Raw genomic sequence first — 26992 nt, 5'->3', positions numbered from 1 at the left:
CAGAGCCAGAGACACAGTCGTAACTGTACAGCGGAGGCATCCCTAGCCATGGACCTTTCTTCCAGATTGATGCCCTTGTCTGGTCTGTCTGACTGACTGAAGAGGATCCTGAGCTTTCTAGGTGCTTCTTTGTAAAATCATCAACTTCAGTCTTAAGGTCAGAAGTCGCTGCTTTAATTTATTATATGTTTGGAAGGACGGTATCTGAAGGAGATGGCTTCATTTGGAAGCGATCACAAGAGTGTAGGACAGCGTTCTCCTAACTGTTTCAGTCCTCTCATTTTTTTCTGATTCCGTAACCACAGGAAAACAATGTACTCTGCAACTTTTAGAAGTTGATGGAAGAAAAGGCAGCTGCCGCTTGTTGGGTATTTACTTTATAGAACATAGTGTGCCGCGCACTTCTCCTGTATCATCTTATTCAGTCCTCACTTCAGTCCTGTGAGGTAAACATGATCACCAGACCGTTCAGAGAGATTAACTAATTTTTCCCAAATCACACGTCTAGTAAGCAATGAAACCCACATGCCCTTGTTTTTCTTAACCAGCACTTTGCTCAGCGCTTTACGTGGATCTGTCATATCCTTAAAACACCACATGAGCTCTCAGTACTTTCTAGAAGTCATACAACTGATTGGGGCAGAGCTAGGACTTAAAGCCCAGCAGTCTGGCTCCAGAGCCCAGGCTCTTAACCAAGATCTGGTGCTTCCTGGACAAGTCAGTTTCATCTAATTTAAAACTCTGTTTGTGGACAGAGAAACTGACAAGTGAATGGGAAAAATTATGTAATCACTTCAGACGTGAGGGTTCCTATGCGAAACTTAGAGCACGAGGCCCATGATTGGTCAGTAGTTGGTTTTATTAGTCCTTCTGCAACTACTGGAGGGTGTGTCCTCATAGGACTTCTGCCATTGGTTAACCTAACGCAAGTGTGAAGGGTCAAAGAGACAGTTTAAATGGGAGCAGAAATCTATACCTTGTGTTTATACACAAAGACATGCCTTTCCTGCCTGTTCTCTAGCATCAGACTCATTAAAGCTGTAGGAAAAGAAACTTGTCTCAAGAAAAACGCTGCTACCACCATCAACAGTGTCCTTGTCTATAAAATGGCTCCGCGGGGACCACCGTTTCTCCGTCGGCCCTAAGAATAAACTCTTCTGAAATTTGGTCAACTAGGAACATCAGTGAAAGCCTGTAGGGGGAAACCAAATATATCTTTAAAACGTACACGTAATTCTGTAACGTAGACTTTGCTTAAAGACTCAGGGAAGTCACATTCCTTGTCATTCTTCTGAGAGCTCACCTGAAGTTTTAACTGTATGACTAGTCGGGGAGTTTCGGTCCAGATGAGAGTTGTACTAACGGCAAATTTTCCCATTGCAGTGACTGCTGGCGTCATTTTTTTGACAAGTAATCTCTAAACTTCAATTATCTTGTTTTCCACAGTGAGAAATTTAATTAAAACAGAGTTACAGATTGTGAAAAGGTTATTTATGAAAATGCATTTTAAATGTGGATTGAAAAGCCTAGATAAAAATTTATCTAAAATTTTTATTTTAGATAAAAAGATGAAGGTTCTGTAATTTTTTATATCCGTTTTACCAGAAGCAAGAATAAGAGCAGTGTGCAATTTACTTGAAATGTCTATCAGGAGCTTCACGAGTCTGTCTCTTTCCTAAATTGCTTGAAAAGTTGACCTCTTTTATAGAAATGTAAAACCTTAGGAAATAATTTCAGATTTTAAAGTTGTGAATATGAAGGGATTTTGTTTTTGTTTTTCCTCCTTTAAGCAAAAACAACCCCCCAAAATGTGCTTTATTAATAAGGGAGTAGAGGACTCTGAAGTGGCAATGTCTCGAAGGCATGGAAAGCAGATTCTGTCTCCCTAACTAGGCTTGCCCATCCAAGTAAGGTGAGCGAGCGATTGTAGTTGAGCTAATGTGAGGGGCGTGTCACATCCCTTGGGTGAATCAGGGCAGAGGCCGGGAGGAACCTGAGAACCACTAGACTAGTCCTCTGTTACAGTGGATTTCCCACAAGAACCTGCCATCTTCGTTTTATTGTTTTCCTTGAGCTTTTCACCAGCATGTGTAGAACTCAGTCCTCGCCTGCAAGTAGACCAGAGTCTACGAAGGAACAGTTATCACCCTCACTCTGAAGCCTTTCACAATCCCCTGGAAGCGTCAGGTGGTCATTGTTTGGGCCCACGTGTGTACATCCTAGTTAGGGTACTTAACCTTAGAGTGAGCGATGTGATCGCTCCTTTATTTGTCTTACTGTTTCCCATTATATTTTAAGCTGATGCTAGGGGCCATCCCTTTTTATCCACAGAGCCCAGAATTGAGTAAGTAATCAATGTTTGATTTCTTGATTCAGAAACAAAGCCCAGTGATTATTCAGGAGAGGGACACCTGCAATTGACTTACATACAGAGTGTTTAGGGAAGGACGGAGGAAGGAAGGCTAACTGCTTGATGGAACGTGGGAAGACTTTCCAGAGGAAACTGTGTAAACCAAACAGGAAAAGGGGCTGGCAGCACTCAGACAGGGAGAGCTGGGGGGCGGTGCGGGGGGGACACTTTGCATGAAGGCTCACGTGACATTCAAAGGCATAGGCGCATGCAGGTGCAGGCGTGTGCAGGGACAGCCAGAACACTGCTGGTACAGGACTGATGAGGTTTACTAGCGTCTTTTTATTTATACCTTTATTTTTATTCTATTCAGTTTGTTCATAGGTAGAATAGAGATGAGGTACATAGCAGTACATGGAATCTTGAACGATACTTTAGGGCTAAAGCAGTTTAAAGTAAAACCACATCATCAGGTTGGGTGATACAAGTGGAAGACCAGCTGGCCATCTCGATATGTCCTCCTAGTGTGACATTATCTTGGGGAGTTCATTAAGGTACAGGGTCTGACCCTCAGTTTTATAGGGTCAGGCAGAATATCCGTGGTTAAAAGCAAAGTCAGGAGCCGAACTCACTAGTTTGAAATCCTTGCTGTGCCTTTAATTGCTGTGTGACCTTAGGCAAGTTGCTTAACTGCTCTGTGCCTCGATTCCTAGTCTGTAAATGGAAATATTAGTGCTTATCACATGGGGTTGTTAGGAAGATTAGGTAAATTAACATATGGAAAGTATTTAGAATAGCGCCTGGCACATTAAAAGTAATATTTAGTTCTTCAGTTTACCAGTATTGCTCCAACTTTCAGGGCCAACTCTTGCTAACTGTGCCCCAAACATTAATATATGAAAGACAAAATATACAGTACTATTCACACCCACCAGGAAGATTAAAGTTAAAAAGATAGTTTCAGGTGTTAGCTGGAATGGGGTGCTATAGGAATTCTCATCCAGTGTTGTGGGAATGTAAGTCGATACAACTGCTTTGGAAGAATGTTTGGTACCACATGTTAAAGCAGAAAACATGCCTCCCCAAGAGCCAGAGATTCTGCTCTGGGAACCACTCAACAGAGACTCATACTTGGACGCACCACAAGACGTGCCTAAGAGGCGTGCAGGCAAAACTAGAAAGAAGCAAAGTATTCATAACTGGGGTGGGTAAAGAAGTGGTAGTACAACCCTACAGACCAAGTTTTCACGCAGCGAGAAGGGACCAGGGGTTGCTGCCTGCAGCACCGTGGACAGATCTCACGGGCACGCAGTTGACTGAAAGAAACCTGGCACGAAGGGGTAGCCACTCTGATTCCATCTCTGTGAAGCTCGAAAGCAAGTTAACCTCCCTGGTGGTGTTGAAAGTCAGGATGGCGTTCCTTTGTGGGGGAGATAGTAGTAACTGAGGGTGCGCACAAGGGGAGCTACTGGGGGCTGTTGATGTTGCCTTTCTTGATCCGGGTGCTGGTTACATAGCTGTGCTCACTTGGCGAAAATTCACTAAGCTGTGCACTTAGGATTTATACCTTTCTATGAATTATTTTATGCTTGAATAAAAAGTTTAAAAATGTGATCAGTCTGTGTATTAAAAACATTGTATTAGACAGACCAGATACTCTTGTTTATAACAGAACAGCACGTCTTCCTTCAAGCAGATTTGTTCAAGCCGAACAAACCTTCAGCACGTCTGGTCCCTCTGCTGTTAAACCAGATGAGAATCTGAAGGTTTCTGGGTGAGTCTAAAAGCTGAGCAAGGAGTAATCTTAATCCTAACATTATGAAGCTCTGATAGTTGATGTTTTCATTGTGGAGAAACCTCTGCACCATGAATTAGGTGTGCCCCTAGGTGGGCCAGGAGCCCCTTCCCCTTCGTCACGGGACTGGAAGCACTTGCTACCTCTCTCGTGGCCAGTCACATAAGAACACTTGGAAGGATGAGTGAACCCATATAAATCCGTCACTGCCAGCCAGGCATCCATTCAGGAAGTGCTTATTGAATGCTTTCTTGTGCCAGGCACTGGGGACACAGTAGTAAACAAGGTAGGCGAAGCCCCTGTTCTCAGGGAGACTGCATTTCCAGTGGAGGACATAGGTAATAATCAAATATACTGGGTACTGATAGGAATCAGCTGTCAGACCCTTTTAGCATTTCTGGCTGATTTTCCCTTGGGGCAGCCTTTCTCAACTGGGGTTCCAGAGCCCACAGAACATAGAAAATGATGTGCATAATTATTTCCTGAGCTTCCCAGGGGTGGTACAAACGACTGCTGTTCTAGATGCACAGGAGAGACGTGAACTCACTTTATACAGAGTGGACACCTTAGGGCACCGGGCTTCACTCTCTGGTGGAACCCTGGTTGAGAAAGGCTGTGAACGCTTCTGCCAATTCCTGAAGAGGTAGCTGAGAAGCTGAATTGAGCCTTAAAAGAAATCCAGAATTTGGGAAGGATAAAACAAAATAGTTGGAGTTTAAGGCTCCCCAAGTTTGGGTTTGGGGGGCTGATTAATCCCCTAGGCTTTGGATCAGAACCCAGAAAAGCTATACTCCCAGAGGAAGGCTTATCATCTCAGTCCTGTGTGGGGTGCAGGTTGCTAATTCTTCTGTCCTCCACCGAGAGCAGATACACAGTCTCTCTAGAGAAATAGAACAGTGTAGGCCTTAAATTATTTCTCTTAATTTTTCATATGTAATTGCAGTTAATCAAAAATTAGAGGCGTACAAGATGAGGAGACAGTAAAAAACAGACCACGATAGATTCATATAGCAGACGCAAACTTTAAAATAACTATGCTCTTTATAATCATGGAATTAGAAGATAAAGTTGATGATTTAAGCAGACAACTGGAAAATATAGAAAACAGCTATCTTAGAACTGAAAAAAAAAAAAACGGAATGGTTTTAGTTGCAGACTAGGCACAGTTAAGGGAAGAAATAGTGTACTGGAGGTTTAACCAATGAAACAGAAAGACAGAAACCTGGACGACACAGAAGATCGCGTGAGGCACAAGAGCCTCCAGCGGCACCTCATTCCCTTCAAGCCCCAAAGGTGTGATGCGGCGCCTGTACTTCTCCCCCGGCTCCCCCGCTCAGGCCTCTGTGTCCGCTGTTCCTTCTGCCTGAGATGCCAGCATAGCTCGCTGCTATGCTCGCTGCATAGCTCGTTGGCTCACGTCTGTCTGCGGTCCTTTCTGTGAGGACGCCTCTGGCACCTGTCCGAGATCTCCAGCTCCTCCTTGCTCTCCCTGTGTCACGCGCTGTGTATGTGAGCATTGACGTTTGTCTGCTTCCCCGCTGGAATGTAAGCCCCATGAGGACAGAGGTGTTCGTTTTGTTTTGTTTGTTCAACACGATATCCCCAAGGGCTCGGAGCAGTAGGCATTCAACAAATGCCTGCTTCCTGGGGAAGATGGCAAAACCGATACCAAAATCCCTAGCATGAGTTACATAATGTGGGCTTAATAAAATTTAGTTATCCCCCTTTTTCTCATCTTTGTGGAATTTCTGGTTTAATTTTATTTTCTTTAATTTTCTATTTACAAGTTTTCCCTTCCCTTTGTGGGATTTCTGGTTGTTAACCTCTTTGTTATTTTCTGTATTGTATTATATTGTATTTCTTGTCAAATCTAGATAAATCTAGTTCTATCTCAGATACAAGCTGAGAGAAGAGAAGACTTTGAATAATTGATGTAGATGTGTTTTTAAAAGCTGTGTTCAGATGTGGATAGAATTACAACTACTGTTGGTCAGCCGTTCCTTTATCTAAAAACCACAGTAGTCGTTAATACTAGTATTTGCAGAATGAAAATGTAGACATCACAGTTTAAGAATTTATCACATTCAACAAAAGAAAAATACCTGGATAGCTCTGATGTTTCTCTGGCCTTAATAGCTTGAGAGTGTTAAAGGGAACAGGTCTTCAACAAAATGCAACTAGCTTTATTGGGCAAGAACTGTGCCAAACAGCTTTCATAGATATTTTTTTTGGTTAATCCTCCCACAACCATTGGAAACAGCCAGGATGTGGATTATGATTATAAAATTGAGGTGGAAGGAGGGTAGGTGATTTCCCCGAAGCCACATAGCCAGTTAAGAGGCAGAGCTGGAATTTGAACGTGGGCATCAGACTCCAAAGACTGAGATGAAGAAGTTGTATGAGTCTAGAAGCTGCATAATATACTCCTCACAGCCATAGACCAGCACATGGGGATGCAATTTGATTGTTGAATTAACGATGTCTTATTTAAGTGATTATGGGGGACAGATTCTTATTTAGCATTGTTATTAATGTTGTGGTTTTGTCCTGAATTATAAAATAACTTGGTTATGTGATGTGTTCACGGTCATTGCTGATACTCAACGAGGAAATTAGTGTTACTCAGAACCCCAGCAAGAATGAATTTCTCAAAAGACTATTTTTAGCTAATGTGTGTGTTTTATAAACTCAAAATAATCATGGTAAGAATAAACTTAAATAATCTTTTAGCACTCTATTTTATGTGAAAACTTTTTACATTTTGAAATGACCAGGTTTCACCCTGGTGAGGTGGTGTGTAGTCAGCATAACTGTCTCCTTTTAAAAGGACTCAAAACCTAAACATTATTTTCAAATCGCTTTTGTAAATTCTCTGTTTAAAATGGTTTTTCCCAGCTTAAATTTGACGCTTGATTTTACTTGTGACAGAAATAGAATTAAACGCTGTTTCCTTTATCCTAGAAAACCTTTTCTCTTCAGAGCAAGATTTCTTTGGTGTTGGGCCATATGTCGGTGGAGTTTTCAGGTCGGGAATGGCAGATGAAGGACCTCTGCCTGTGTTAGGGCATGTTTTGCCATAATGTGACCCCCCTGACACCTATCAAGTGTCCAGGTCACCCTGTCAGTTCCATTTAGACATCTTCCTTATCGAAGACAGAAACTCAGAAGTGGATCTTGATGAATAAGTCTCTTATAATGATTCAAGAATGTTTATTAATATACATTTATTTCTTGTCCATCTTTGTTCACTCTTTTTAATAATGTTCTGACTTTCAGGAATAGAATACAGAGGGGTTTTTTAAAAAATATTTACTTATTTGGATGTGCCAGGTCTTCGTTGAGACACGTACGTGGGCTCTAGTTCCTGGACCAGGGATCGAACCCAGGTCCCCTGCATTGGGAGCACGGGTCTTAGCCACTGCACCACCAGGGAAGTCCCGGATACAGAGTTTTACTGGGAAATTTTTTTCCTGAGGGCAGGGAATGTAAGACTGATAGGTAACGTTTGAAAAAAGAATTCAGGTGAGGTCTCCCTATCAAAATTTACACTATTTGAGTAAATATTGCATTTTACTCTAGCACATCTCCTCAGTTCGCATTCATCTTAGAGAAGCTATTGCTATGTTTCCTGCCGCTTGGTCTTTAATTAGTTCCTTTCTTTATTCATTACTGTGTTCCCGACATTGAGAATACAGGAGAACAAGGTCTGTTCCTTCCTCTTAAGGACCTTGTAGACCAGGGGGAGAGAAAGGAGGCAGAGAAATAATTGTGGGCACTGAGTACGTGCAAGTTATCAGTTATCAGGGAAGCACAGAGAAGGGAGTGATAATTCAGCCTGGAGTCTCCCAGCGAAAGACCTAAAGAGGGAACAGCATGTGCGGAGAAACTGCAGCATGAAACAGACTGGCTTCCTCAGGGCCCTTAACGTGTGGATGAAGCTTACGGTGCACTGTCTCTCTCGTAGGAGCCAGGAGAGAGGAGTGGAGATTTGTAAGCAAGGAAGCAACAAGCTTAGGTTTGCATTTTAGCAGATAATTCTGGAGAAAGGGTTAGATAAAGAAGCACTAGGCAGCTTCTGGGTGATTCTAATGTAGCCACGTTGGGAATGTAGAGGAAAGATATGAGAGAGAAATAGGAGATAAAGAAAGGTTGGCAGGTGGAATGGTGGTGAGATGGGGAAGTGGAGGCATGGATTCTGTCTAGGACAGGAGTCCTTCAGAGGTTCGTGCAGACTGATGGTCTCCTAGCACTTGGTTAGAGAGGCGTGCCTGCAGAACTGCCTCACTCACAGGTACAGGACCCTGTTTTTAAAGTGCAAAGAAGGGGGATCTTTGCAGTGCATTTTAACAACATAAAGGAGCTCTGTTAAGCTTCTTCCAGAGGAAATTCAGTTAAGTTGCTTAGAATCAAGGAGTTTATCGTGCCCAGGGTCCTCACTCTGGGTCGTCTGAGGAATGGCTCCAGAGATGTGTAGACAGGCGGAGGCAAACTCGGGGCAGCTGAGAGGACCCGGTGCAGGAGGGATTTGGCGCGCTCTCCTCAGGAGCGTTCAGTCCAGCTGTCTAACGAGCACTTGCTGAGTGGTCCTCCTTATGCTCCGGCCCTGCCATTACTCTGTGCAAAAGAATCAGTACCCCACAGTCCGTGCTCATAAAAAACGGTAGGTGAGGCCAGAGCCAGTCAGTCGCTTCTGTGCAGTAACAGCGGCATACGTTGGTCCATTGTTGGCATAACAGGTGTGATGGACTCTGCGTGTGTGGGAGAAACAGAGGAGGAGGTTCGCTGGAGCCTCATCGTGAAAAATGGACGAGGCAGAGGAGGCAGGCGCAGAGACTCACAGGGAACAGCATGTGAACTGGAAGGAACTTTCACGTGAAGCGCCGGACTCACTGCAGAGCAGGGGGCCGACACAGAGGCTTTGCGGCATGTCGTGAAGGGGAGCGTTCTCTAGGAGAAAATGGAAATACGAGAAGTTACGCAAAGACGTCAAGTGTAAAAAGAAATCGTTCCGCACATCTGAGCTCTGCCGACAGTGGAGTCCTGAGTCCCCATCCCAGGTCCTGGCGCCTTTTAGGAGTGGATTCTGAGCTTCTCTGTGACGGAATTATTGATAGGTCAGCAGCATCCCCGCTACACTAGATGGATGATTCCACTCGATCATATGTGAACTTGTGACAAAGAATGCACTCACTCTTGTTTAAAATTTCTAACTAGCCTCAGAAAAATATGAAGAGGAGTTTCATAATGTCAGATTATTGAAAGGGAAGCAGCCAGTTGTTGGGGACACTGGAAGATAAGAGCATTAGGAGAAGAGGGACAGAGAGACAGGGTTGCTCTGCCTCAGATCCCCCAGCCCTCAGACAGAAGCCCTCAGGCAGCCCGCCACCCTCATCCTTCCCTGTAGTAACCATTTGTTGTTGATCCTTTGCTGGCTGACCTCCCCAGCTGTTCTTAGCCAATGACCTCATCTTCTTCTTGCAATAAAATAGCAGGTAATCAGCAAGAACCCCCTCCACTCCCTCCCGGAAGTACACATTCATCCACAGTCACACTCCTTTTTCTTCTTCTGTCGGGTCCCAGTCTGCTTTTATGCTTTCCTATATTTTTCACGTCCTGTCCATTGAACAGACAATACTTGTGATGGAAGAGGCTGCACCCCCAAGGCCAAATCCAACTGTGAAATCATCGTCATGAAAGAAATAGTGTGAAAATTGCATTTTTAATCTTTAAAGTCTTCACTGTAAAATATGAAAGTCAATAATTCAGTGACCTAAACAATTTGAAAATTCAAATAAACTAGCATTGTAATATCTGACAGAATAATTGAACAAGGAATGAATGACATAAGTGTAGGTTTTAAATAGTCTACTACTTTACATTTCAGTTACTTAAGGAGATTCCAGTCATTTACTGGAGTTTAAAGAGTCTTGATTCTTTTAAATAAGCATAGAAAGAGAACTCTGCATGGGTGAAGCCATATTCTTTTTAAGCTACTAACAAATGACTGAAGCAGCCGTGGGCTCTGCATTTTGCCAAGCCACGTGCTCAAGGCAGTGACCTAGTTGCAAGTCCCGCCCTCCAGACTGACCTTCCCAGCTCCATGCCCACAGTTTCCAGAGAGAGTCCCGAAGTGCGGAATCTAAATCCACACTCCGTAACTTGGCCACGCGTGGTCTGGTATATGGGTGTCTCCGGCTCATTGCTCTCCCCTTTCGTGTGCATTCCACAGTGTGCTCCCCTGAACCCTGGGTGAGAAGGGTTCTTGTGTCTGTACCTCCATTGTTTTGCACCTGCTGTTCATTCCGCCGAATTTTTAATAAATTTTCCCAGCTGCTTTTGCTTTCCTCTGCTTTCAACACTTCTGGGAAATTTTCTTCCCCTTTCCCTTTCCCGGTGCCACGCCGGGTGCTTCCCTTTGCCACAGCATGTGACACGTTGCCTGATAGTTCTCTTCAGTCGCCTGTCACCTCCATCCCACCAGCGACCTTACTAGACAGGACACCCCTTTCCCGCCGCGGTGTCTAGCAGGAGTGCCAGCCACAGGGTAGGGGCTAAGTAAGGGATTTTTTTGGTTTTTGTTTGTTGGGTTTTTTTTTTTTTTTAACGCGGTAAGATTACTTTCTTTTTGTTGAGATGCTAGCTGCTTTTGTTAGTTCACCAGAATTGTAATATCTGCAGTTTGCTACTTGTAACTAAAATCATCTCAAATATTTTTGTTTGTTTGAATCTTATCTGAGAGCTTTCTCCTCCTTGCGTTGGTCACTGGAAGATCATAGCTATATTAGCAACCTGCTTTCAGCGACTGCAAGGGACACCATGGCTTACCAATATGTTCTAAGGATATTCTTGACCTTTATTCTTCCTCTGCCCCTATTTAATGAGTATTCCTTTTAGATTCTATCCACGTTCAAAGTTCTGAACACATAGCTCTTCAGCAAATATTCATTTCCTCCTTTATGAGAAAACATTTTTAAAAATTTAAGGTGGTCACGTACAAATTGTATAAGCCTTACCCCTGCAAAGATAGCATCATCCCTTCAGATTAATAGTTGTCTTACAAAATGGAGCACATTACAGTATACCTTGCCATTCAGTTACTTTTGCTTTTCTAAATCAAATAAATTGAGGTATACTATTTAGTAGATGCTTCTTAAAAGAGAGTAGCTAAGGTCAGCACTTTAAAATCCGTCACTTGGCTCCTCCCCTTGTGTGTAGTGGCTGCTGACGTTCATCACCTGTGAGTCTCATCATTTTAGAAATCCAGGAGAGAGGTCGGCAAGGGTAATGCTTTACTAGGATAGTTAACAATGTAAGCTATTCTTCATAAAGTTCTTAATACATATCTGGCATTTTGCTGGAATACATACGTATGTATATGTAATTTCTCATTCTTTCAGGATACTTATTAAGGATTCACATTTTACAGGTAAAGAAACAGATTCTGGGGAAGTGGGTGAACTTGACTGAGATCAGTGACAGTAAAACACAGAAGCCCATCTGACTCCACATCTTTTCTCTTACCCCTTGACCACATTTCTCCACTTCAAAAGCTCTGGTGATGATCATTAAATTGATTACCATTGATAATACTGATGTTCCAAAATACTTAGATTATGTCCTGGCTCTTTTAAATGTTAAGTAAATACCAGTTAAGTCCAAAGTCACTATGTAATTGATTATCCCCAGAAACTTAGAAATCAGTTGTAGGGTAGGCTTCACACTTGCATAGATATAAATGTCATTGAGCAACGTATCTAACTTGATCTTACAGAATGATCATCTCTCTGGACCTTTTTCAGTTCCAAAATACCTTTAAAATAACCATAGTGTACTTGTTATCACATCTGCAGGATGTCCTCATAGAACTAGGAGAATGGCTTTAGCTCTTTTTGGGTTGTTTTTTATTGTTGAGTTATGAGAGTTCTTCATATATTCTGGACACTAGACCATTGTCAGATATGTGATTTGCAAATATTTTCTCCCGTACTGTAGATTGTCTTTTCACTTTCTTGCTGATGTCCTTTGACACAGAAGTCTTTAATTTTGCTGGAGTCCGTTTTATTTATATATATTTTTTGGTTGTTTGTGCTTTTGTTAGAATATCTAAGAAACTGGTAACTAAGGTCACAAAGAGTTACACCTGTGTTTCTGCTGTTCAACCTGGCTAGTGAATTTTTCATTGGAGTTGTTACACTTTGCACCTCAAGAATTTCTTTGGATTCTTTTCTGTATTTCTTGTATCTTTATTAATATTCTCGATTTTGGTGAGGCATTGTTCTAATACCCTTCTTTAGCTTTTTAGATACAGGCTATCATTTAGTTCCTTGAACATATTTCAAATAACTGATTTAAAGTCTTTGTCTAGTGGGATGAATTGGGAGGTTGGGATCGACCTATATACACTAATATGTATAAAATAGATAACTAATAAGAACCTGCCGTATTAGCACAGGGAACTCCACTTCACTGTACAGTAGAAACTAACACAACCTTGTAAAACAACTCTACCCCAATAAAAAATAAAAATAAATAAAGTCTTTGTCCAGTAAGTTCAGTGTCTCAGTTTCATCAGGGATATTTTTCTATTGACTACTTTTTTTTTCTCGTGTATAGACTATACTTTTGTTTTTTCTTTGCATGTTGCATAATGGTTTTTGTTTGTTTGAAACTGGACATTTACTATAGTGTGTCCGTGCGAAAATCAAATTCTCCTTCCTCCCTAGGATTTGTTTTTTTCTTGCTTTAATTACTTTTCCAAACTGATATTGTAAAGTCGATATTTATCATGCGTTGCCTCAGAAGTGTCTTTTCTCTCTTGCCTTTGCGGTCAGCTAATGGTTGGACAGAGATTTTGTCAAATGCTTGGAAATTAAGTGTGTAGTCTTTACCAAGAGGCCGTGGGTACCTGCTGGAGCTTGTCTTCAACACTGAGCCAATCAGTTTACAACTAACTGTCTTAGCCTTGACTTTCCTTCTTATACTGAACCTCAGGGTCAGCCAGAGGAGAGCTCAGGGCCTTCTCAGGTCTGTCCTGGGCAAGTACCTGACACTGTAGCCTTTGAGATTCCAGAAATATGTCAGAACTTTGCAGAGCTGGTAGGGACATCTCATTCCCCCACTTTTCCTTGTAAGCTTTGTGGTTAGCCTGTTATTTGCTCCAGTCTTTCTCCACCACTTCAAGCAGCTAATCTCATAAACAATTGCCTCTAATTATTTTCTTCAGATACCCTGAGGGAAAAGACTTTGTGCACTGGATGAGCTCCCGGTCAGGTCAAATAAAGGCAGTCCTCTGGGGATGGGGTTTTGAAAGCCTCCACCCTGCCCTGCCTCCTCCAGTGACCTCCAGCCTGCTGGCTTCCTGCATGCTGGATTGCGGCTCCTGCAGAGCCGGTGGGGGGGGGGGGTGAGGGGTGGGAATAGGACCGAGCTCACCCTTCATTCCAAGGTGCAGCCAATTTTTTAAAATATAAATGCTCCCTAGATCTCTGCAAGCCTTTGGTTAACTTCCAGGCATCTAAAAATGTTGATTTTCTAACCATTTTTGCCAGTTTCTCTCTGCTTTTTCAGGAGAAATTTTGGAGGTTCTTACTCTTATCATTTTCACTGATGTCACTTTTATATTTTTCCTTACATTATAATTAGATATATAGTTAAATGGCCGCCGAATTAATTCACTAAAAGCAGAATGCGTCTTCCTTTCCAGAAATTTCTCTGAACTTTTTTGTCCTCTCCTGTTATATTTTAGGACTATGATGATGGATATGGCACCGCTTACGATGAACAGAGTTATGATTCCTATGATAACAGCTATAGCGCCCCAGCCCAAAGGTAAGAGCCAATCTTTATGACCAGACTCCATAGCAGACACTTGTGCCCTTCCACAGTTGCTGTACTCTGGGAACAGGGTGATGATTGGCCAGTGACGGTGATTTGACTCGGCCTGCTTGGTTTCGTTTGTTTTCATCGGAGAAGCACTATCTATCCTACCGAATAGCACGTATTGCTCTCAACTTGACTGTAGTGCTAAAGCAATGAGTCTTGGAAAATAAAAGCTGAAATTTTATTTGCTCTAAAAATTTAACTTAAGCATTCAGTATATTCTAAGGAAGAACAGTGTCTACCAAGTCTGTGGCTCTTCAAGTCCTAAGGCCCAGAGTCATATCAGAAATGTGTAAATATCCCGCATTGTCAGTGCCTGGGGATGGAAGTGACAAAAATTTTTTTTCAGTGTTCATAGATCATTGCTGTTTCTTCGCAGCAGTGCTTCTGTTTTCTAACAACTTGAAATTCCTATTTGTGAAAAATGAGTGAGTTCTAATTTGTTTTCTAAAGAAGTGTTGACTTAGAAATGAGTGTTATTAGAGGGAAACACAGCTTCATAGTTACGTCTTCTGATAGTAGACCTTGATGTCCATTGATATATGAAATCCGTGTTCCGTTCAGAATGTTTTCCTAAATGCCTAGAAACCTCTTGCTTTATGTTTAAAATTCTGAGCGGTAGACAAAGACAGACATACGCAAACCAACATACTGGCTTTATGAAGCATAAATAAATATGGACTACATGGTTATTTCGATGAAGCATAAATTCACTTTTGAACTCATTCGGAGCCAGGCAAGCTTTGAACAGACGGGCACCCTGGTGCTGAGGTTGACAGGGATATAATTTTTTCTCTTTTTGTTCATGCCAGATTTTTTACTTATATAATTTATAACAATTAAGTAGCCATTAAACTTTGACTCCCAGCTGGTCTTCTTTACAGGAAGCCTTGTGCATGGTGTTTGCATCCTTGCGGGTTTTGGCACGCCCGGGGGTGACTGGCACACAGTGGACGTTAGACAGGACTTTACGTGTCTCACCCTGTATAGGTGTCCCGGCAATGTCACGAAGTATGTGGGGCTGTTCCCGTTATACAGATGAAGGGAAGGAGCACAGAGCATAAGATTAAGTAATTAGCCGGAAATCACACATGGAGTGCAGTCCTTTAAAGACTCACACGTCTCATTTAATCTGAACGGCAACAGCAGGAGTTAATGTGCCTGTTTTACAGATGATGAAACTGAGGCTCGGAGAAGTAAATAACTAACCCAGAATGTGAACCAGACTTGGAAAGCTTGTAGGCTTCCCACTTTAAGCTGTGATAACGTATTAATATGATTGATCACACGCACTCGTTCCTTTGGTCATTTATTCATTCAGCCAACATTTATTAAATGTCCACTACGTGTATTAAATGTAGGCACTGTGCTCGATGCTGGATTACAAAGATTATTGAGACAGAGACCCTCTCCTTGGGAAGTTCACAGGCTAGAATGAAATACAAATATTTAAAAGCAATGTAATGTGGTAATCACGTGAGAGTCTGAGGAAAAACACAGTATTTCCATAAGAAGACAGTGCTCAAGTCCGGTTGGGAACACTGGGGACATTTCACTGAGAAAGTGAAGGGCAAGTAGGGGTCACCAGGGTACAAGCAGGGAAGGACATGTCCCAAAGCCAGAGCAAGGCACAGAGCCTGACACAAGAAGTGCTGCCTGAGCTGGAGGGCGTGCCGCACGGGACAGATGAGGCAGGAGAGGGAGTGACCGCATCCTCCCCAGTCTCAGGGTGCAGGCTCCGGACCGTGGGCAGCAGCAGGGAGCCAAGGGAGCAGTGTGTTCACACCTGGATTCGGAGAAATGGATTAGAAGGCGGTAGAGAGGCCAGATTGGCAGATGGCGAGCCTGGAGGCAGAGACCCATTAGGAGGCTGGCACGTTGCGAATTATAAGCCCTTTAAATGTCAGGAAGACTCACGTGAAAGAAACACCTTTCATGACAGCCAGCCCACCTGCCCGGAAGTGATCTTTTCAGTGCTACCTGAAGGAGTTACAGAGAATTGCATGAGAATGCCACACGTTGGCAAGTGCGGAAGTCACTGTTGGTCGGTTACTCTTAATATTCATTTAATCCTCATAACCTGTGAAATAAGTGTCAGTCCTTTTAAAGAAGAAAAACTGGTTTACAAAAATTAGGTAACTTGCCTAAGATCATGCAACTTACAAGCGAAGGGGCCCGACTGAGCACCTCGGTCTGTCTGTCTGTCTGTCTCCCTCTTCACCGTCTACTGTAAATCACAATGAAGCAGCTATATTATGGAGCAGCGTGAAGAAATGGTTCCAGGTGCTGTATTAGTTTGCTAGAGTTACCGTAACAAAATACCACAGACTGTATTTAAAGCAACAGAAATTTGTTTTCTCAAGGTTACAGAGGCTGGAGGTCCAAGATCAAGGCGTTGGCAGATCTGCTTTCTTCTGAGGCCCCTCTCCTTGACTCGCAGCTGGCCGCCTTCTCACTGTGTCCTCTGTGCGCGTGCATCCCTGCTTTCTCTTTGTGTCCAAATTCCCTTCCTTGTAATGACAGCAGTCAGATTGGACTAGGGCCCACAAAAGGCCCCATTTTAACTTAATCACCTCTTTAAAGATGATTGATTGTCTCCAGATACACATTATGAGGTACTGGGGGTCAGGGCTTCAACATATGATTTGGGGGGAAAACACAGTTCAGCCCATAGCATGCACATATTATAACATCGGTTTAAGTACAACACTATGTATCTCATAATTAGAAATCTAGTATAAACCAGTTAGGAGAGCAGATTTTTTTGAGATCATCCCCAGGATTGAGTAGTGGGTGTTGACCAGGAAATCACCATCACATCATGTCCAGCAGTGAACGTTGGCTGTGTGCTCGGTGTACTATACCATGGGCTTCACACAGATCCTCTCCCCCCTCAGCATGCCCTGAACGATTGCAAAATTCAAGTCTAAACACGTCATTCCCTTGCATACAGGTTCAGAGAGGTTAAATCGCTTATCCAAACTCAGAAGGCTGAGCAGTGGTAGATCCACATTGGCCCCAAGCATCCTCGTTTGTACTTCCATTGCCTTTCAACTCTCCTTTTGTCATGGTTTTGATTTCAGTTACTGAAACTGGTTCCTATTAATATTTTCCATATACGGTATTCAAAGATCTGATATTTTGTGATGCTTTTAAATCCCTTAGGAATCATGCTTTCATCTGAACTGGAACTGTTGTTGCCTTATAGACTGCAATGCCTTAATCAAACCTAAGAATTTCATTTATCCTGCATATTGATGTTGCGGGCTAAGACGAATGAAATTAAGAACTTGGTTTTTCCAGTTTTACGTGAGATCCTTTCAGCAAAGAACATTCACGACCACTACTTTCAAGGAGCAAACAACCTAGTATCCACTAACAGATAATACCATGTAACACTTGATATTCTGGGGTCTAAATTTTCTTGGTTTTTACACTCCAGGTTCTATAAAATTTATTTCAAACTTCAATAATTCTCTCAATTCAGAATTTGAAAGTACAGTCTGTGCTGTAGTTACATAGCTCAGCGTTACTGCCGAATTCTTTACTTGGTCTCCTTTTAGATTACAAGCTGTTCTGAAAATGTTCTTTGACACGTCAAGACGTAGTGGAAAGAGCACAGAGCAGAAGTTCTTAGGACCGCACTGTCCACCCTGGCAGCCTCCAGCACACGCGCCTGTTGAACACTTGAACGGTGTCTAGTCCAAAGGGGGATGTGTTGGGGGTGTCAGGCACATACCCGATTCCAGAGGCGGTGTGGAGTAAATAAAGGACGCAAAATAAATACACGATTAAGATCAACATCACCTGTTTCTTTCTACTTTTTGTTTAAACGTGGCTACTAGAAAACTCTAAATTACAAATTTCCCTTGGACAGCGCAGAGTTAAAAGACGGCGCGGTGTCTCTGGCACCAGCACAGAGGAGCTGTGTCTCAGGTTCAGGGCAGTGCACCCTCGGGGCAAGCAAGTCAGTTCACCAGGAGCAGAAAGAGAAGTAGAGAGTGTCCAGTAACATTGATCCTTTTGAAACTTCTATTTTAAAGTTTTGTACTATGTTACTACCACTATAGCACACATGTTACCCATAAATAGTTTCAGTTACAAGGTCAAAAACCATTTCTTTGTGATGCAGATGTGTTACCAGAAACGTCTGCAGACCCAGGCCACGGTGTAAGAGTCTGACGGAGCTGGGTTTAGGTCCCACTTTTAACGCTCACTGGTTACGTGACTGTGGGCAAGTCATTTCACCTCTCTAAGCCTCCATTTGTAAAATGTGTAACTTGGTTTTTTCTTTGGAGGATCGACCTGAAGGTTGAACGAGACAGGAAAGCCCACAGCCCTAGTGAAGCGTCTTCTCTGTGAGGGACTAAATGAGACCTTCCCCTGCGTAGTTCCACATTCCACCAGGTGGTTAGCGTAGCGCTGAGGGAGCCCCAGTGCCCGCCCTACATAGAAAATAGAAAATTCAGCATAGTTCAGCTACGTTTCCCCATCGATGTTTGTGATGGCCCCCATAGCGTAAAACAAAATGTAAAACAAAGCATTGTTTATCTAACTTCACACATTTAATGAGTTAACAAGCTGTCATCTATTACTGTGAAGAGAAATATGAGCTATTCTTTACAATACTGGAGTTATTCTAATATACATTGGCTCAGAAATAGTTATTGATTCATTCCTGTGGGCACACCGCTCTGGAGTAGCTGCGGTGAATTAAAAAAGAGCGGGTGATAAATGGCCTCAGTCCTGCCCTGACATGACTAGAGCCTTCACAGAAATCATAGTCTGACTCCTGGAAACCCTTTGTAAATGTATCTATTTCATTCTAAACTAAGTGGAATTAGTTGTCATTTGATACTTACAGCAACGGTGACTATACTTAATAATACAGCAAATACAGCAAATACGGAAATTTGCTAAGAGTAAATTTCAGGCGCTCTCATCACACGAGAAAATGGTAACTGGGAGAAAATCTGTTAATTATCTTGACTGTAATAATCATTTCACTATGTTTTTGTACCTTATGTACAACTTTTATTTCAAATTTCACAATTTATTTATTTATTTATTTATTTATTTTTGCGGTACGCGGGCCTCTCACTGCTGTGGCCTCTCCCGTTGCGGAGCACAGGCTCCGGACGCGCAGGCTCAGCGGCCACGGCTCACGGGCCCAGCCGCTCCGCGGCATGTGGGATCTTCCCGGACCGGGGCACGAACCCGCGTCCCCTGCATCGGCGGGCGGACTCTCAACCACTGCGCCACCAGGGAAGCCCCCAAATTTCACAATATTTTAATCTGTGTTTCCAAATAATTGTAAATTCTCCAAGGAGATATTTGATTCCTCTGATGATCAGTCATAAAGAACGTAGAACAAAAAGGGTTTCCAAAAAGTGCTAATAACCCCCTGAGCATAAGTGGATGGCTCTGTAATAAAAAGTTTATTTTCTTGCGGGTTTAATGTTGACATGCTAATTTCCCATAGCACTCTGTGGCTTGACGGTATTTTTGAGTACCTATTTCCTTTCATCCTCCAGAATCTCTATGATTTTCCTGAAAACACTTAGAAATACTGAAAAAGGGAATTAGAAATAATAGCTGCTCATTTTGGAGAGCCTGTTAAGTCGAGCACTCAGCCATCTGCATCCTTTCCATACATTATCTCCAGTTTTCACAGTGGCCCTACGTGCTAAGCTTTTCCATGTACAGAAGTTGAAGATGTGATGTTTAGCGACTTTCCCGAGAGTACGCTGCTGAAGAGTACTGAAGCTTAGGTTTTTGTCTGACACTAAAAACCATTATCCAGCTAAAAAAATTTTAAATGTAAAATCATTGACTTGTTTTTGTGACAAAACAACACCTCAGCCCCTTCATCCAAATAGGCAGAGTAATGGAAACTGTCAGAAGCTACGAGTACTCTTGGTGTGTTTTCAGGTGCCAGTTCCAAGGAACGCAATGAGACAGAAATTAGTGTTGCCGTATGCCCAGCTGTCTAGTTTGCTGTTGCTTCTGTCGGCAGCCTTAGCACTGTATGTGCAGTAATGTCTTCTCAAAAGCTGACTTGTAGAGGTCTGAATATAGTTTGGAATTTTCACTTTGGAAATGATGACCTGGTGTTTAGTTTAGGATGTAACATTTAAACATCAGTAAAACTGTCTTTTGGAAGATATTGCTGTGTTGTATCAGGGTTGGCTGTTTTGGATTTTTAAAAGCAGTAATGGTCTGGCCTGGATTAACCACGCCTTGCAATATTTTTGTGAAATATACTTTTACCTAGCCTGGGTTTTTGGCTACTTGCAGCACAAGTGCTGAAGGAGTCTCTTAGCACAAACTAAGCCGTATCGCTATTGACAGACAGATACTTCTAACACAGTATTATAAAGACACTGACCAAATAACAGAGACACCAACCCAGATTATACTGTAAAACTGTAAATATCTAAATTCTCAGTCAAGGACCATATGCTAAGAAAAAACAAGGAGATGGCTATAGTGAAAACGAAGCTACAACCTAAAAGGGAAAAGGGAGGGAAAAGCCCAAGGGCCAAAGTTTTAATAACATGTATAAGTATTGCTGTTAATAATAATTACTGTGCATTGACCACATCTACTGCAGCATTGGTTGTATCTAGATAAGTGTGTGTGTGTGTGTGTGTGTGTGCGCGCACATGTCTCTGTGTGTGTGTGTGTGTGAGCGCACGTGCACACGAGCATGTATTATCCCCTCTGGTCTTAATTTTAACTCTAAAAGATGGATATTCTCATCCCCATTTTTTTCTTGAGAAAACTGAGACACAGAGAGAGGTTTAGTAAGTGGTCTGAGTTACACACTTAGTGACATTACTCATCTCAGTCCATTTTGTTTCTCCTGTTGTCGTGCTTCTCAGAGAGTCGTACACCTATCACTGAGGCTTCACAACGTGATTTCAGGTGGTACATGGCCGACTTTTTTTTTTTTTTACAGTTTTAACAATTAGATTTTAAAGTTTCTGGAAAAGTATGATTACCATATCAAGCACATGATTTTATGAATAGTATTGCTATAAATAACTTACAGTAGGTTTAAGTTAAAATAAAATCAGTATAGGGAGTAATATGAAGTCACTAACAGGATGAGTGCTGGACATGGATGGGAGAAGTCCCAGAAGTGGTCCATGAAGGGCTGAAGTTGGGCAAACACCGCCCTCAGCACTTTTCTTTTTTCAAGATTCATTGACAAATTTTGAAGGAATGAGATATCTGTTGAGTGCTTATCAAGTGTTAGTTACTATATTAAATGCTCTCATGCCTATCATTTTATTTAATTCTGCAAGATTATCAGTTTTTAGTTTTACAAATAAGGAAACTAATGCTCAGAGAGTTTGAGCTTGACCAAAGTCACATAGCTAGCTAATAAGTAGCAGTCAGGCCTCATATCCAGTTCTCTTTAAGATCAAGTTCTTTTGATTAACCTGAAGGCAACTAAGATGGGGGGTGGGGGGGAGGTCCCTACAAATACAGAGAATACCAGAACGCCTGAATTGGCCACGTGGAATCTTCAGGCATGATCTCCGCAAGTGGATGAAACAGCAGCAGGGCCAAGGCGTGCTAATGGCAGTAAATCGGTTGCCACTGTCGGTTCACTCGTTCATGTTCTTGAGAATACATGAGATTGATCACTGAGGATTGTGGAATAATGGTAGTATGTGAAAACAGAGTCCACCGGGGAGATGTACTACATCGTTTGGATTTAGCGCTGCCATCTGCTTAATAGCATCAAGAAGACGACAGTGGTGCTTATGATCACCCACTCATGGCGGTGACAGATGCTGCGGGGAGTAGAGTAAGCAGTCCCGGAAACGAGGCTCCTCACCACAGTGTAGATTGTGTGGCAGAGGCTTTCTAATAAGTGCGATTGTTGGTTATCACACCACGAGTTTAAAATCTTCACTATAGAATTTTAAGTTCTGTTAGATAAGGATCTACTTGGTGAATCTCCCGAGTTCTGTTAGATAAGGATCTACTTGGTGAATGTCCCGTGTTTTCTTTCCCCATGTTTCATACATTCTTGAAACGCATTTTTATTAGCTTTAGAATAATTTTCCTGACGAATTCTGCCCTCTTTCTAGTGAAAGAAAATGATAGAACTTTTGTATAATTCTTGACTCTTACAGTTAGTCGCGTGATTTAGTTAAAAAGGCTTGTGGGCTATGAAACCACACAAACCTGGATTTGAATCCCAGCTGCGTCGCTTTCTCACCCGTATTATTTTGGCCGGGTTACTTCTAAGAGTCTTCATTTCTCATCTGTAAAATGACGGCAAGAATATTTGACTTGTGAGATTGTGATTAAATGAGATAGCAGATGTAATGTACATAGTGGAAGTTCAGTAAACTTGGAAAGATAACGTACTGGGTGCCGCACGCTGTTCTAAGCATTTTGCAGCCTTCCTTATGAGTAGGTTACTATTATTATCATCCCATGTTATAGATGAGGAAATTGAGGCACAAAGATTATGGAATTTCCCTAAGGTTACTGGAGAGTAAATGCTGGGGCTGGCATTGAACGCGGGCAGTCTAAGCCCTCTGCAGTACTGCCTCTCTGTGTAACCTGTTCTTATCAGTTTAGTTATCCCATGTAGCAACTTGTACAGTCTTTTCCTGAGGAAGACTCGAGTCAATAAAATCTCAACAAAGAAACAACCTGCATAAAGTTATACATGCCACTTTGATTCCCCATTTGTGAAATAAAAACGTATTAAAGGCTTCATTTTAATTTAGATTGTTTAGAGTTCTAAGATGTTTGGAAGCACAGACTTGAGGTCAAAGCTTGAAGTAACTTGTGAAGAATGATTTATAGTAGAGAACGTCAGTGTGCTTGAATTTCTCAGAATCTAGTCAAACCTCATTTACTGGACTCACAACTCCAGAAGCAGAAATAATTCGCACATGATGTGGATGGTGTTTTTCCCTTTTATTTGACATCGTGAAGGGATGTGTTCTTTTGGAAAGTAATTTACAAGTGTCCATCAGGACCCTGGAAAGTGTTCGTAACCTTTGACCCAGTATTTGCACAATAAGTGCCTGCACTTAGTATATAACGAGTGTTTGACAGTGTAAACATATTTAAGACCTCTTTAAAAAGAATAAGCAGTTTCTGGCAAAGTTCAGGGAAAGTAATATGGCACTTTAGATATGGGGGAAGAAAAACAACCTATGCATATCGTCTTGGCCAAAGTAATGTGGATAAAACAGCACCTCAATTAAGGCTGAATCCAGACTTGGTTAAATGGGCGGGAAGACCTGGGTTTGCATCACAGCTCTGCCACTTGCTAGCAGTGCAGCTGCGGTCAGGTTACTCTACCTGTGCTTCAGGTTGTTCATCTGTAAAATGGGGATGATGATAATAGTAACCACCTCTTAGGTTGTTGTCATGTTAAATGAGTTAATATTCAATATGTGGAAAGCACCTGGCACTTTGTATATGCTATCATTAGCTATCATTAAAATTCTGTAATATATTATCTAAAAGCCTTGGGGCTGTAAGTGTCTTAGACGTAGAATTTTTGAATTTTGGAAAGATAGTGTGTTACATTCCACGTGTTACACAACTCTGGGCGGGGGGTGGGTGTCTATTTGTGGTTCTCCAGGACAGTGATTGCCCCTTGGATTATTTGACATTTATGATCAAGGAAGATGTGATTACAGAGGGATGGAAAGCATATATGGCAAATTGAAAAACAAGGAGATTTCTGAAGGGGAGGGTGGTTGGTGTTCAGCCTTTGCAGTTTGTAATCCTACCAAGTATAACAAATGGTTAGTGCTAGCAATTAATTTTTAAACAGTACAGATTTAAGGATTAATAACAGGACTCTCCCTTCTTTTAGAAGCCATCACATTAGCAGGGCCTCTGTTGATCTGGCCCTGATCTTTCCCTAACCTCATGTCAAGCCACCCACTCATACAATCTAACCTTATATTGAATTGTTCGGTCATGACTCATTTATAATTTGCTCAGTTACACACGAAGTAGATCTCAAGGCATAACTATGAGAGTAAATTTAATTTCGTCAGATTCTTCCTGGCTCCTTCAATCATTTTCTTCGCTTACACCTTTTAAAGACATTGCAGTTATTCGGCACATTTCTATAAAAATTACACGCAGTGTTTTTTAGACTTTTCCACAATGGTGCAAACAGGATAATTTGCTTTTCTTTCCATCTTAGTGCTTGCTAGATTGCTTGCAGCAGAGCAGAGATTCCTTGACTCGGTGGTTAACCTCATCCCACAAGCTTCCTTGGTGTTCTCTCTGCCCCTCCCATCCCCTCCCATGTTTACTAAGTACTCAGCCAGTCTTCTGTGTTTCCACAATACTGTATGCTTGCCTCTGTTGGCCACTAGTGCCTGCTGGACTGGAGAACCTCTCTCCTTTTTATACAGAGAGGCCCTCAGTGGCAGAAACCCTCTTGTATTTATCCTTTTATCCCCAGTACCTAGTGTAGTGCCAATCAGAGAAGTGACCTGTCTGTGTTTTTCACTTAAATTGGTAACATTCAAGAATCCTGCATCTGTTCTAAAAAGAAGTCTGATACCATTGAACATCTAATGTGAAAATGCAGGTAGCCCTCCTTCAACTTGGGCTGTATGGAAGCGTCACTTATACGGCCTAAAAAAAAAAAAAAAGTAGGTGCCCAAGCCAGTCTCCTGTTTATTGTTTTTAATCTGAGTCTTTGTATAGCACAGCTATCTGAAAATTTTTAAACTCTGCAGTCAATTTTTATGAGCAACCAAGGTTGAGAACTACTCTTCTTGACTAGTAAGTACTATGCAAATGAGATATATAAAGCACTTTTCAGAGTGCCTAGCAGATAATCGCTAAGTAAATATTTGTTTCCCCAATAAATAGATCATTGGCATGTCTTCCATTCGTTCATTCAGCAAACTATTGAGTACCTACTGTGTGCCAGCAACCATCCTAGGTGCTTGATAAGTACCAGTGAACAAAAACGGATAAAGAATGTGCCCCTGTAGAGCTTACGTTCTAGTGGTGGTCAGGTTTGAATATGGCAGGCGTGTTCAGCCTTCTGAGAGGATGATTTAAGACTTGCAGGAGGTGAAAGAGTTTGCCTAAGGGTGTATCTGTGGGGGCAGTGGTCTGTGCAAAAGCCCTCAGGTGGGCGTGTGTCTCGTGTATTCTGAAATCCTTGAAGTTATCGTTTTCTTCCATTTGAATTTGTAATTTCAGCTTCTCCTAACAGAAAACTTGAGATTTCCCTTTGGAGTAAGGTATTTTTGAACAATTTGGAAGAAAATGTTTTAGCATTTCAGGAATGTGTTGTAATAACTTTTTCCTATCTAAAGTTAATCCCAGTATGATTAAAGGAGCTTGCAAACTTAAAACTGTGACGTTACAGGAGAAGGCTGTGGCCTGCACATGCTGATATCTTGGCCTGTGGCAACTTTGGTAGGCAGAATAATGGCTCTCAAAAATATCCATAGACTAATCTTCCAAACCCGTGGATATGTTCTCTTACGTGGCAGAAGGGACTTGCAGGTATGATTAAGTTAAGAACCTCCAGGTTCTCTTTTGAGCGGGCCCATGGTAATCACGAGGGTCTTTAAAAATGGAGGTGGGAGGAAGGCAGAAGTGTCAGAGGAAGAGGTGGCTATGGAAGAAAGGTACAGAAAGATGCAGTGTTGCTGACTTTGATGATGAAGGATGAGGGCCATAAGCCAAAGAATGTGGGCCGCCTTCAGAAGCCAAGATGGGTAAGAAAACACATTCTCCCCTAGAGCCTCCAGAAGGGAATGTGGGCCCGCCAATACCTTGATTTAACCCAGGAAGACCTGTGCGCAACCCTCTGTCCTATAGAACTATAGCATTATGAAGTATGTGCTGCTTAAGTTGCTACGTTTGTGGTCATCTGTGACAGCAGAAATAGAAAATTAATAGGCAGCCAACAGCCTGACGGAAGAAGAGAGATGTCCTTTACAGATGTAAATCTTATTTATCTAACTCTCTCTCTCTCTCTCTTCTTTTTCATGAACAGCCAGCATTCAATTATGAATAAGTAAGAAAATATGACCCAGAGTCAAGAGAAAAAATAGTTAGTCAAGAGAAACAACCCAGATATTAGAATTGTCAGACAGGGTCTTAAAATTGGTATGTTCAGTATGCTAAAGGATATTGTGCGAAAGGTGGACGGCATGAGCGAACAAATCAGAATCTAGCCAAGAGAACTCTTAAAAAGGAGCCAAGTGGAAATGCTAGAATTGAAAAATTACAGTGTCAGAGGTGAATAATTATTTCAGTGGGCTGATTAACAGATTGTACACCATAAAGGAAATAGTAAGAGAACTCGAAGACAAATTAATAAAAAGTATCCAAACATGCAAAGAGAAAAAGAAAATGAAGAGTAAAAGGAAAATTGCATGTGAGATCTGCAAGATGAGGTGAAACAGTTTAACATGTTATTGGAATTGCAGAATGAGAAGAGAGAAAGTGCAGGGTAGAAGAAGTAACGACAGACGTTTCTAAAATTAACAAAAAACACCACCACACAGATCCGCGAAGTGCAGAGAACCCTAAGCAGGATAGATATGAATAAAAACACACGAAGGTATAACATACACCAATTGCTATAAAACAAAGAGAAAAGATTGAGAGCAACCAAAGGAAAAAGAACTATAAATGTAATCAAAATATAAGATCTTTTACATCAGGTATTTTCACTTAGCGTTATGTTTTTGAGGTTCATCCACATTATAGCTTTTATCAGTGTTTCATTCCTCTTTATTACCGAATGGTTTTCCATTTATGGGTCTACCACGTTCTGTTTATACATTAACTAGGTGATGGATACTGGGTTTTTTTTCACTGCTTGGCTATTGTGAATAGTGCTGCTTGGAACATTTATGTGCAGATCTTCACGTGGACTTGTTTTAGCTTCCCTTAGATAGATATTTAGGAGTGGAATGGCTCAGTCAAATATT

General features: G+C 41.9%; 1 protein-coding gene across 10 annotated transcripts in view; it reads left to right on the top strand.

Moving 5' to 3' along the window:
* Nucleotides 1–26992, top strand: part of KHDRBS3 (KH RNA binding domain containing, signal transduction associated 3) — a 272767-nt gene that overhangs the window by 146991 nt on the left and 98784 nt on the right. For all 10 annotated transcript variants that reach the window (XR_003793559.1, XR_003793561.1, XR_003793558.1 and 7 more), the window contains one exon: nucleotides 13891–13973. Coding sequence is in view for 6 of the 10 variants with exons in the window: in XM_029222868.1 (XP_029078701.1) it covers nucleotides 13891–13973 (83 nt within the window). In the remaining 4 variants the exon portion in view is untranslated. The remainder of the gene's footprint in view (nucleotides 1–13890; nucleotides 13974–26992) is intronic.

Source organism: Monodon monoceros, unplaced genomic scaffold (assembly GCF_005190385.1).
Source record: "Monodon monoceros isolate NGI ecotype Baffin Bay Population unplaced genomic scaffold, NGI_Narwhal_1 Super_Scaffold_14, whole genome shotgun sequence".
Classification (NCBI taxonomy): Eukaryota; Metazoa; Chordata; class Mammalia; order Artiodactyla; family Monodontidae; genus Monodon; species Monodon monoceros.
Note: the sequence above shows the minus strand (reverse complement) of the source record. Positions and strands in the feature narration are given on the sequence as shown.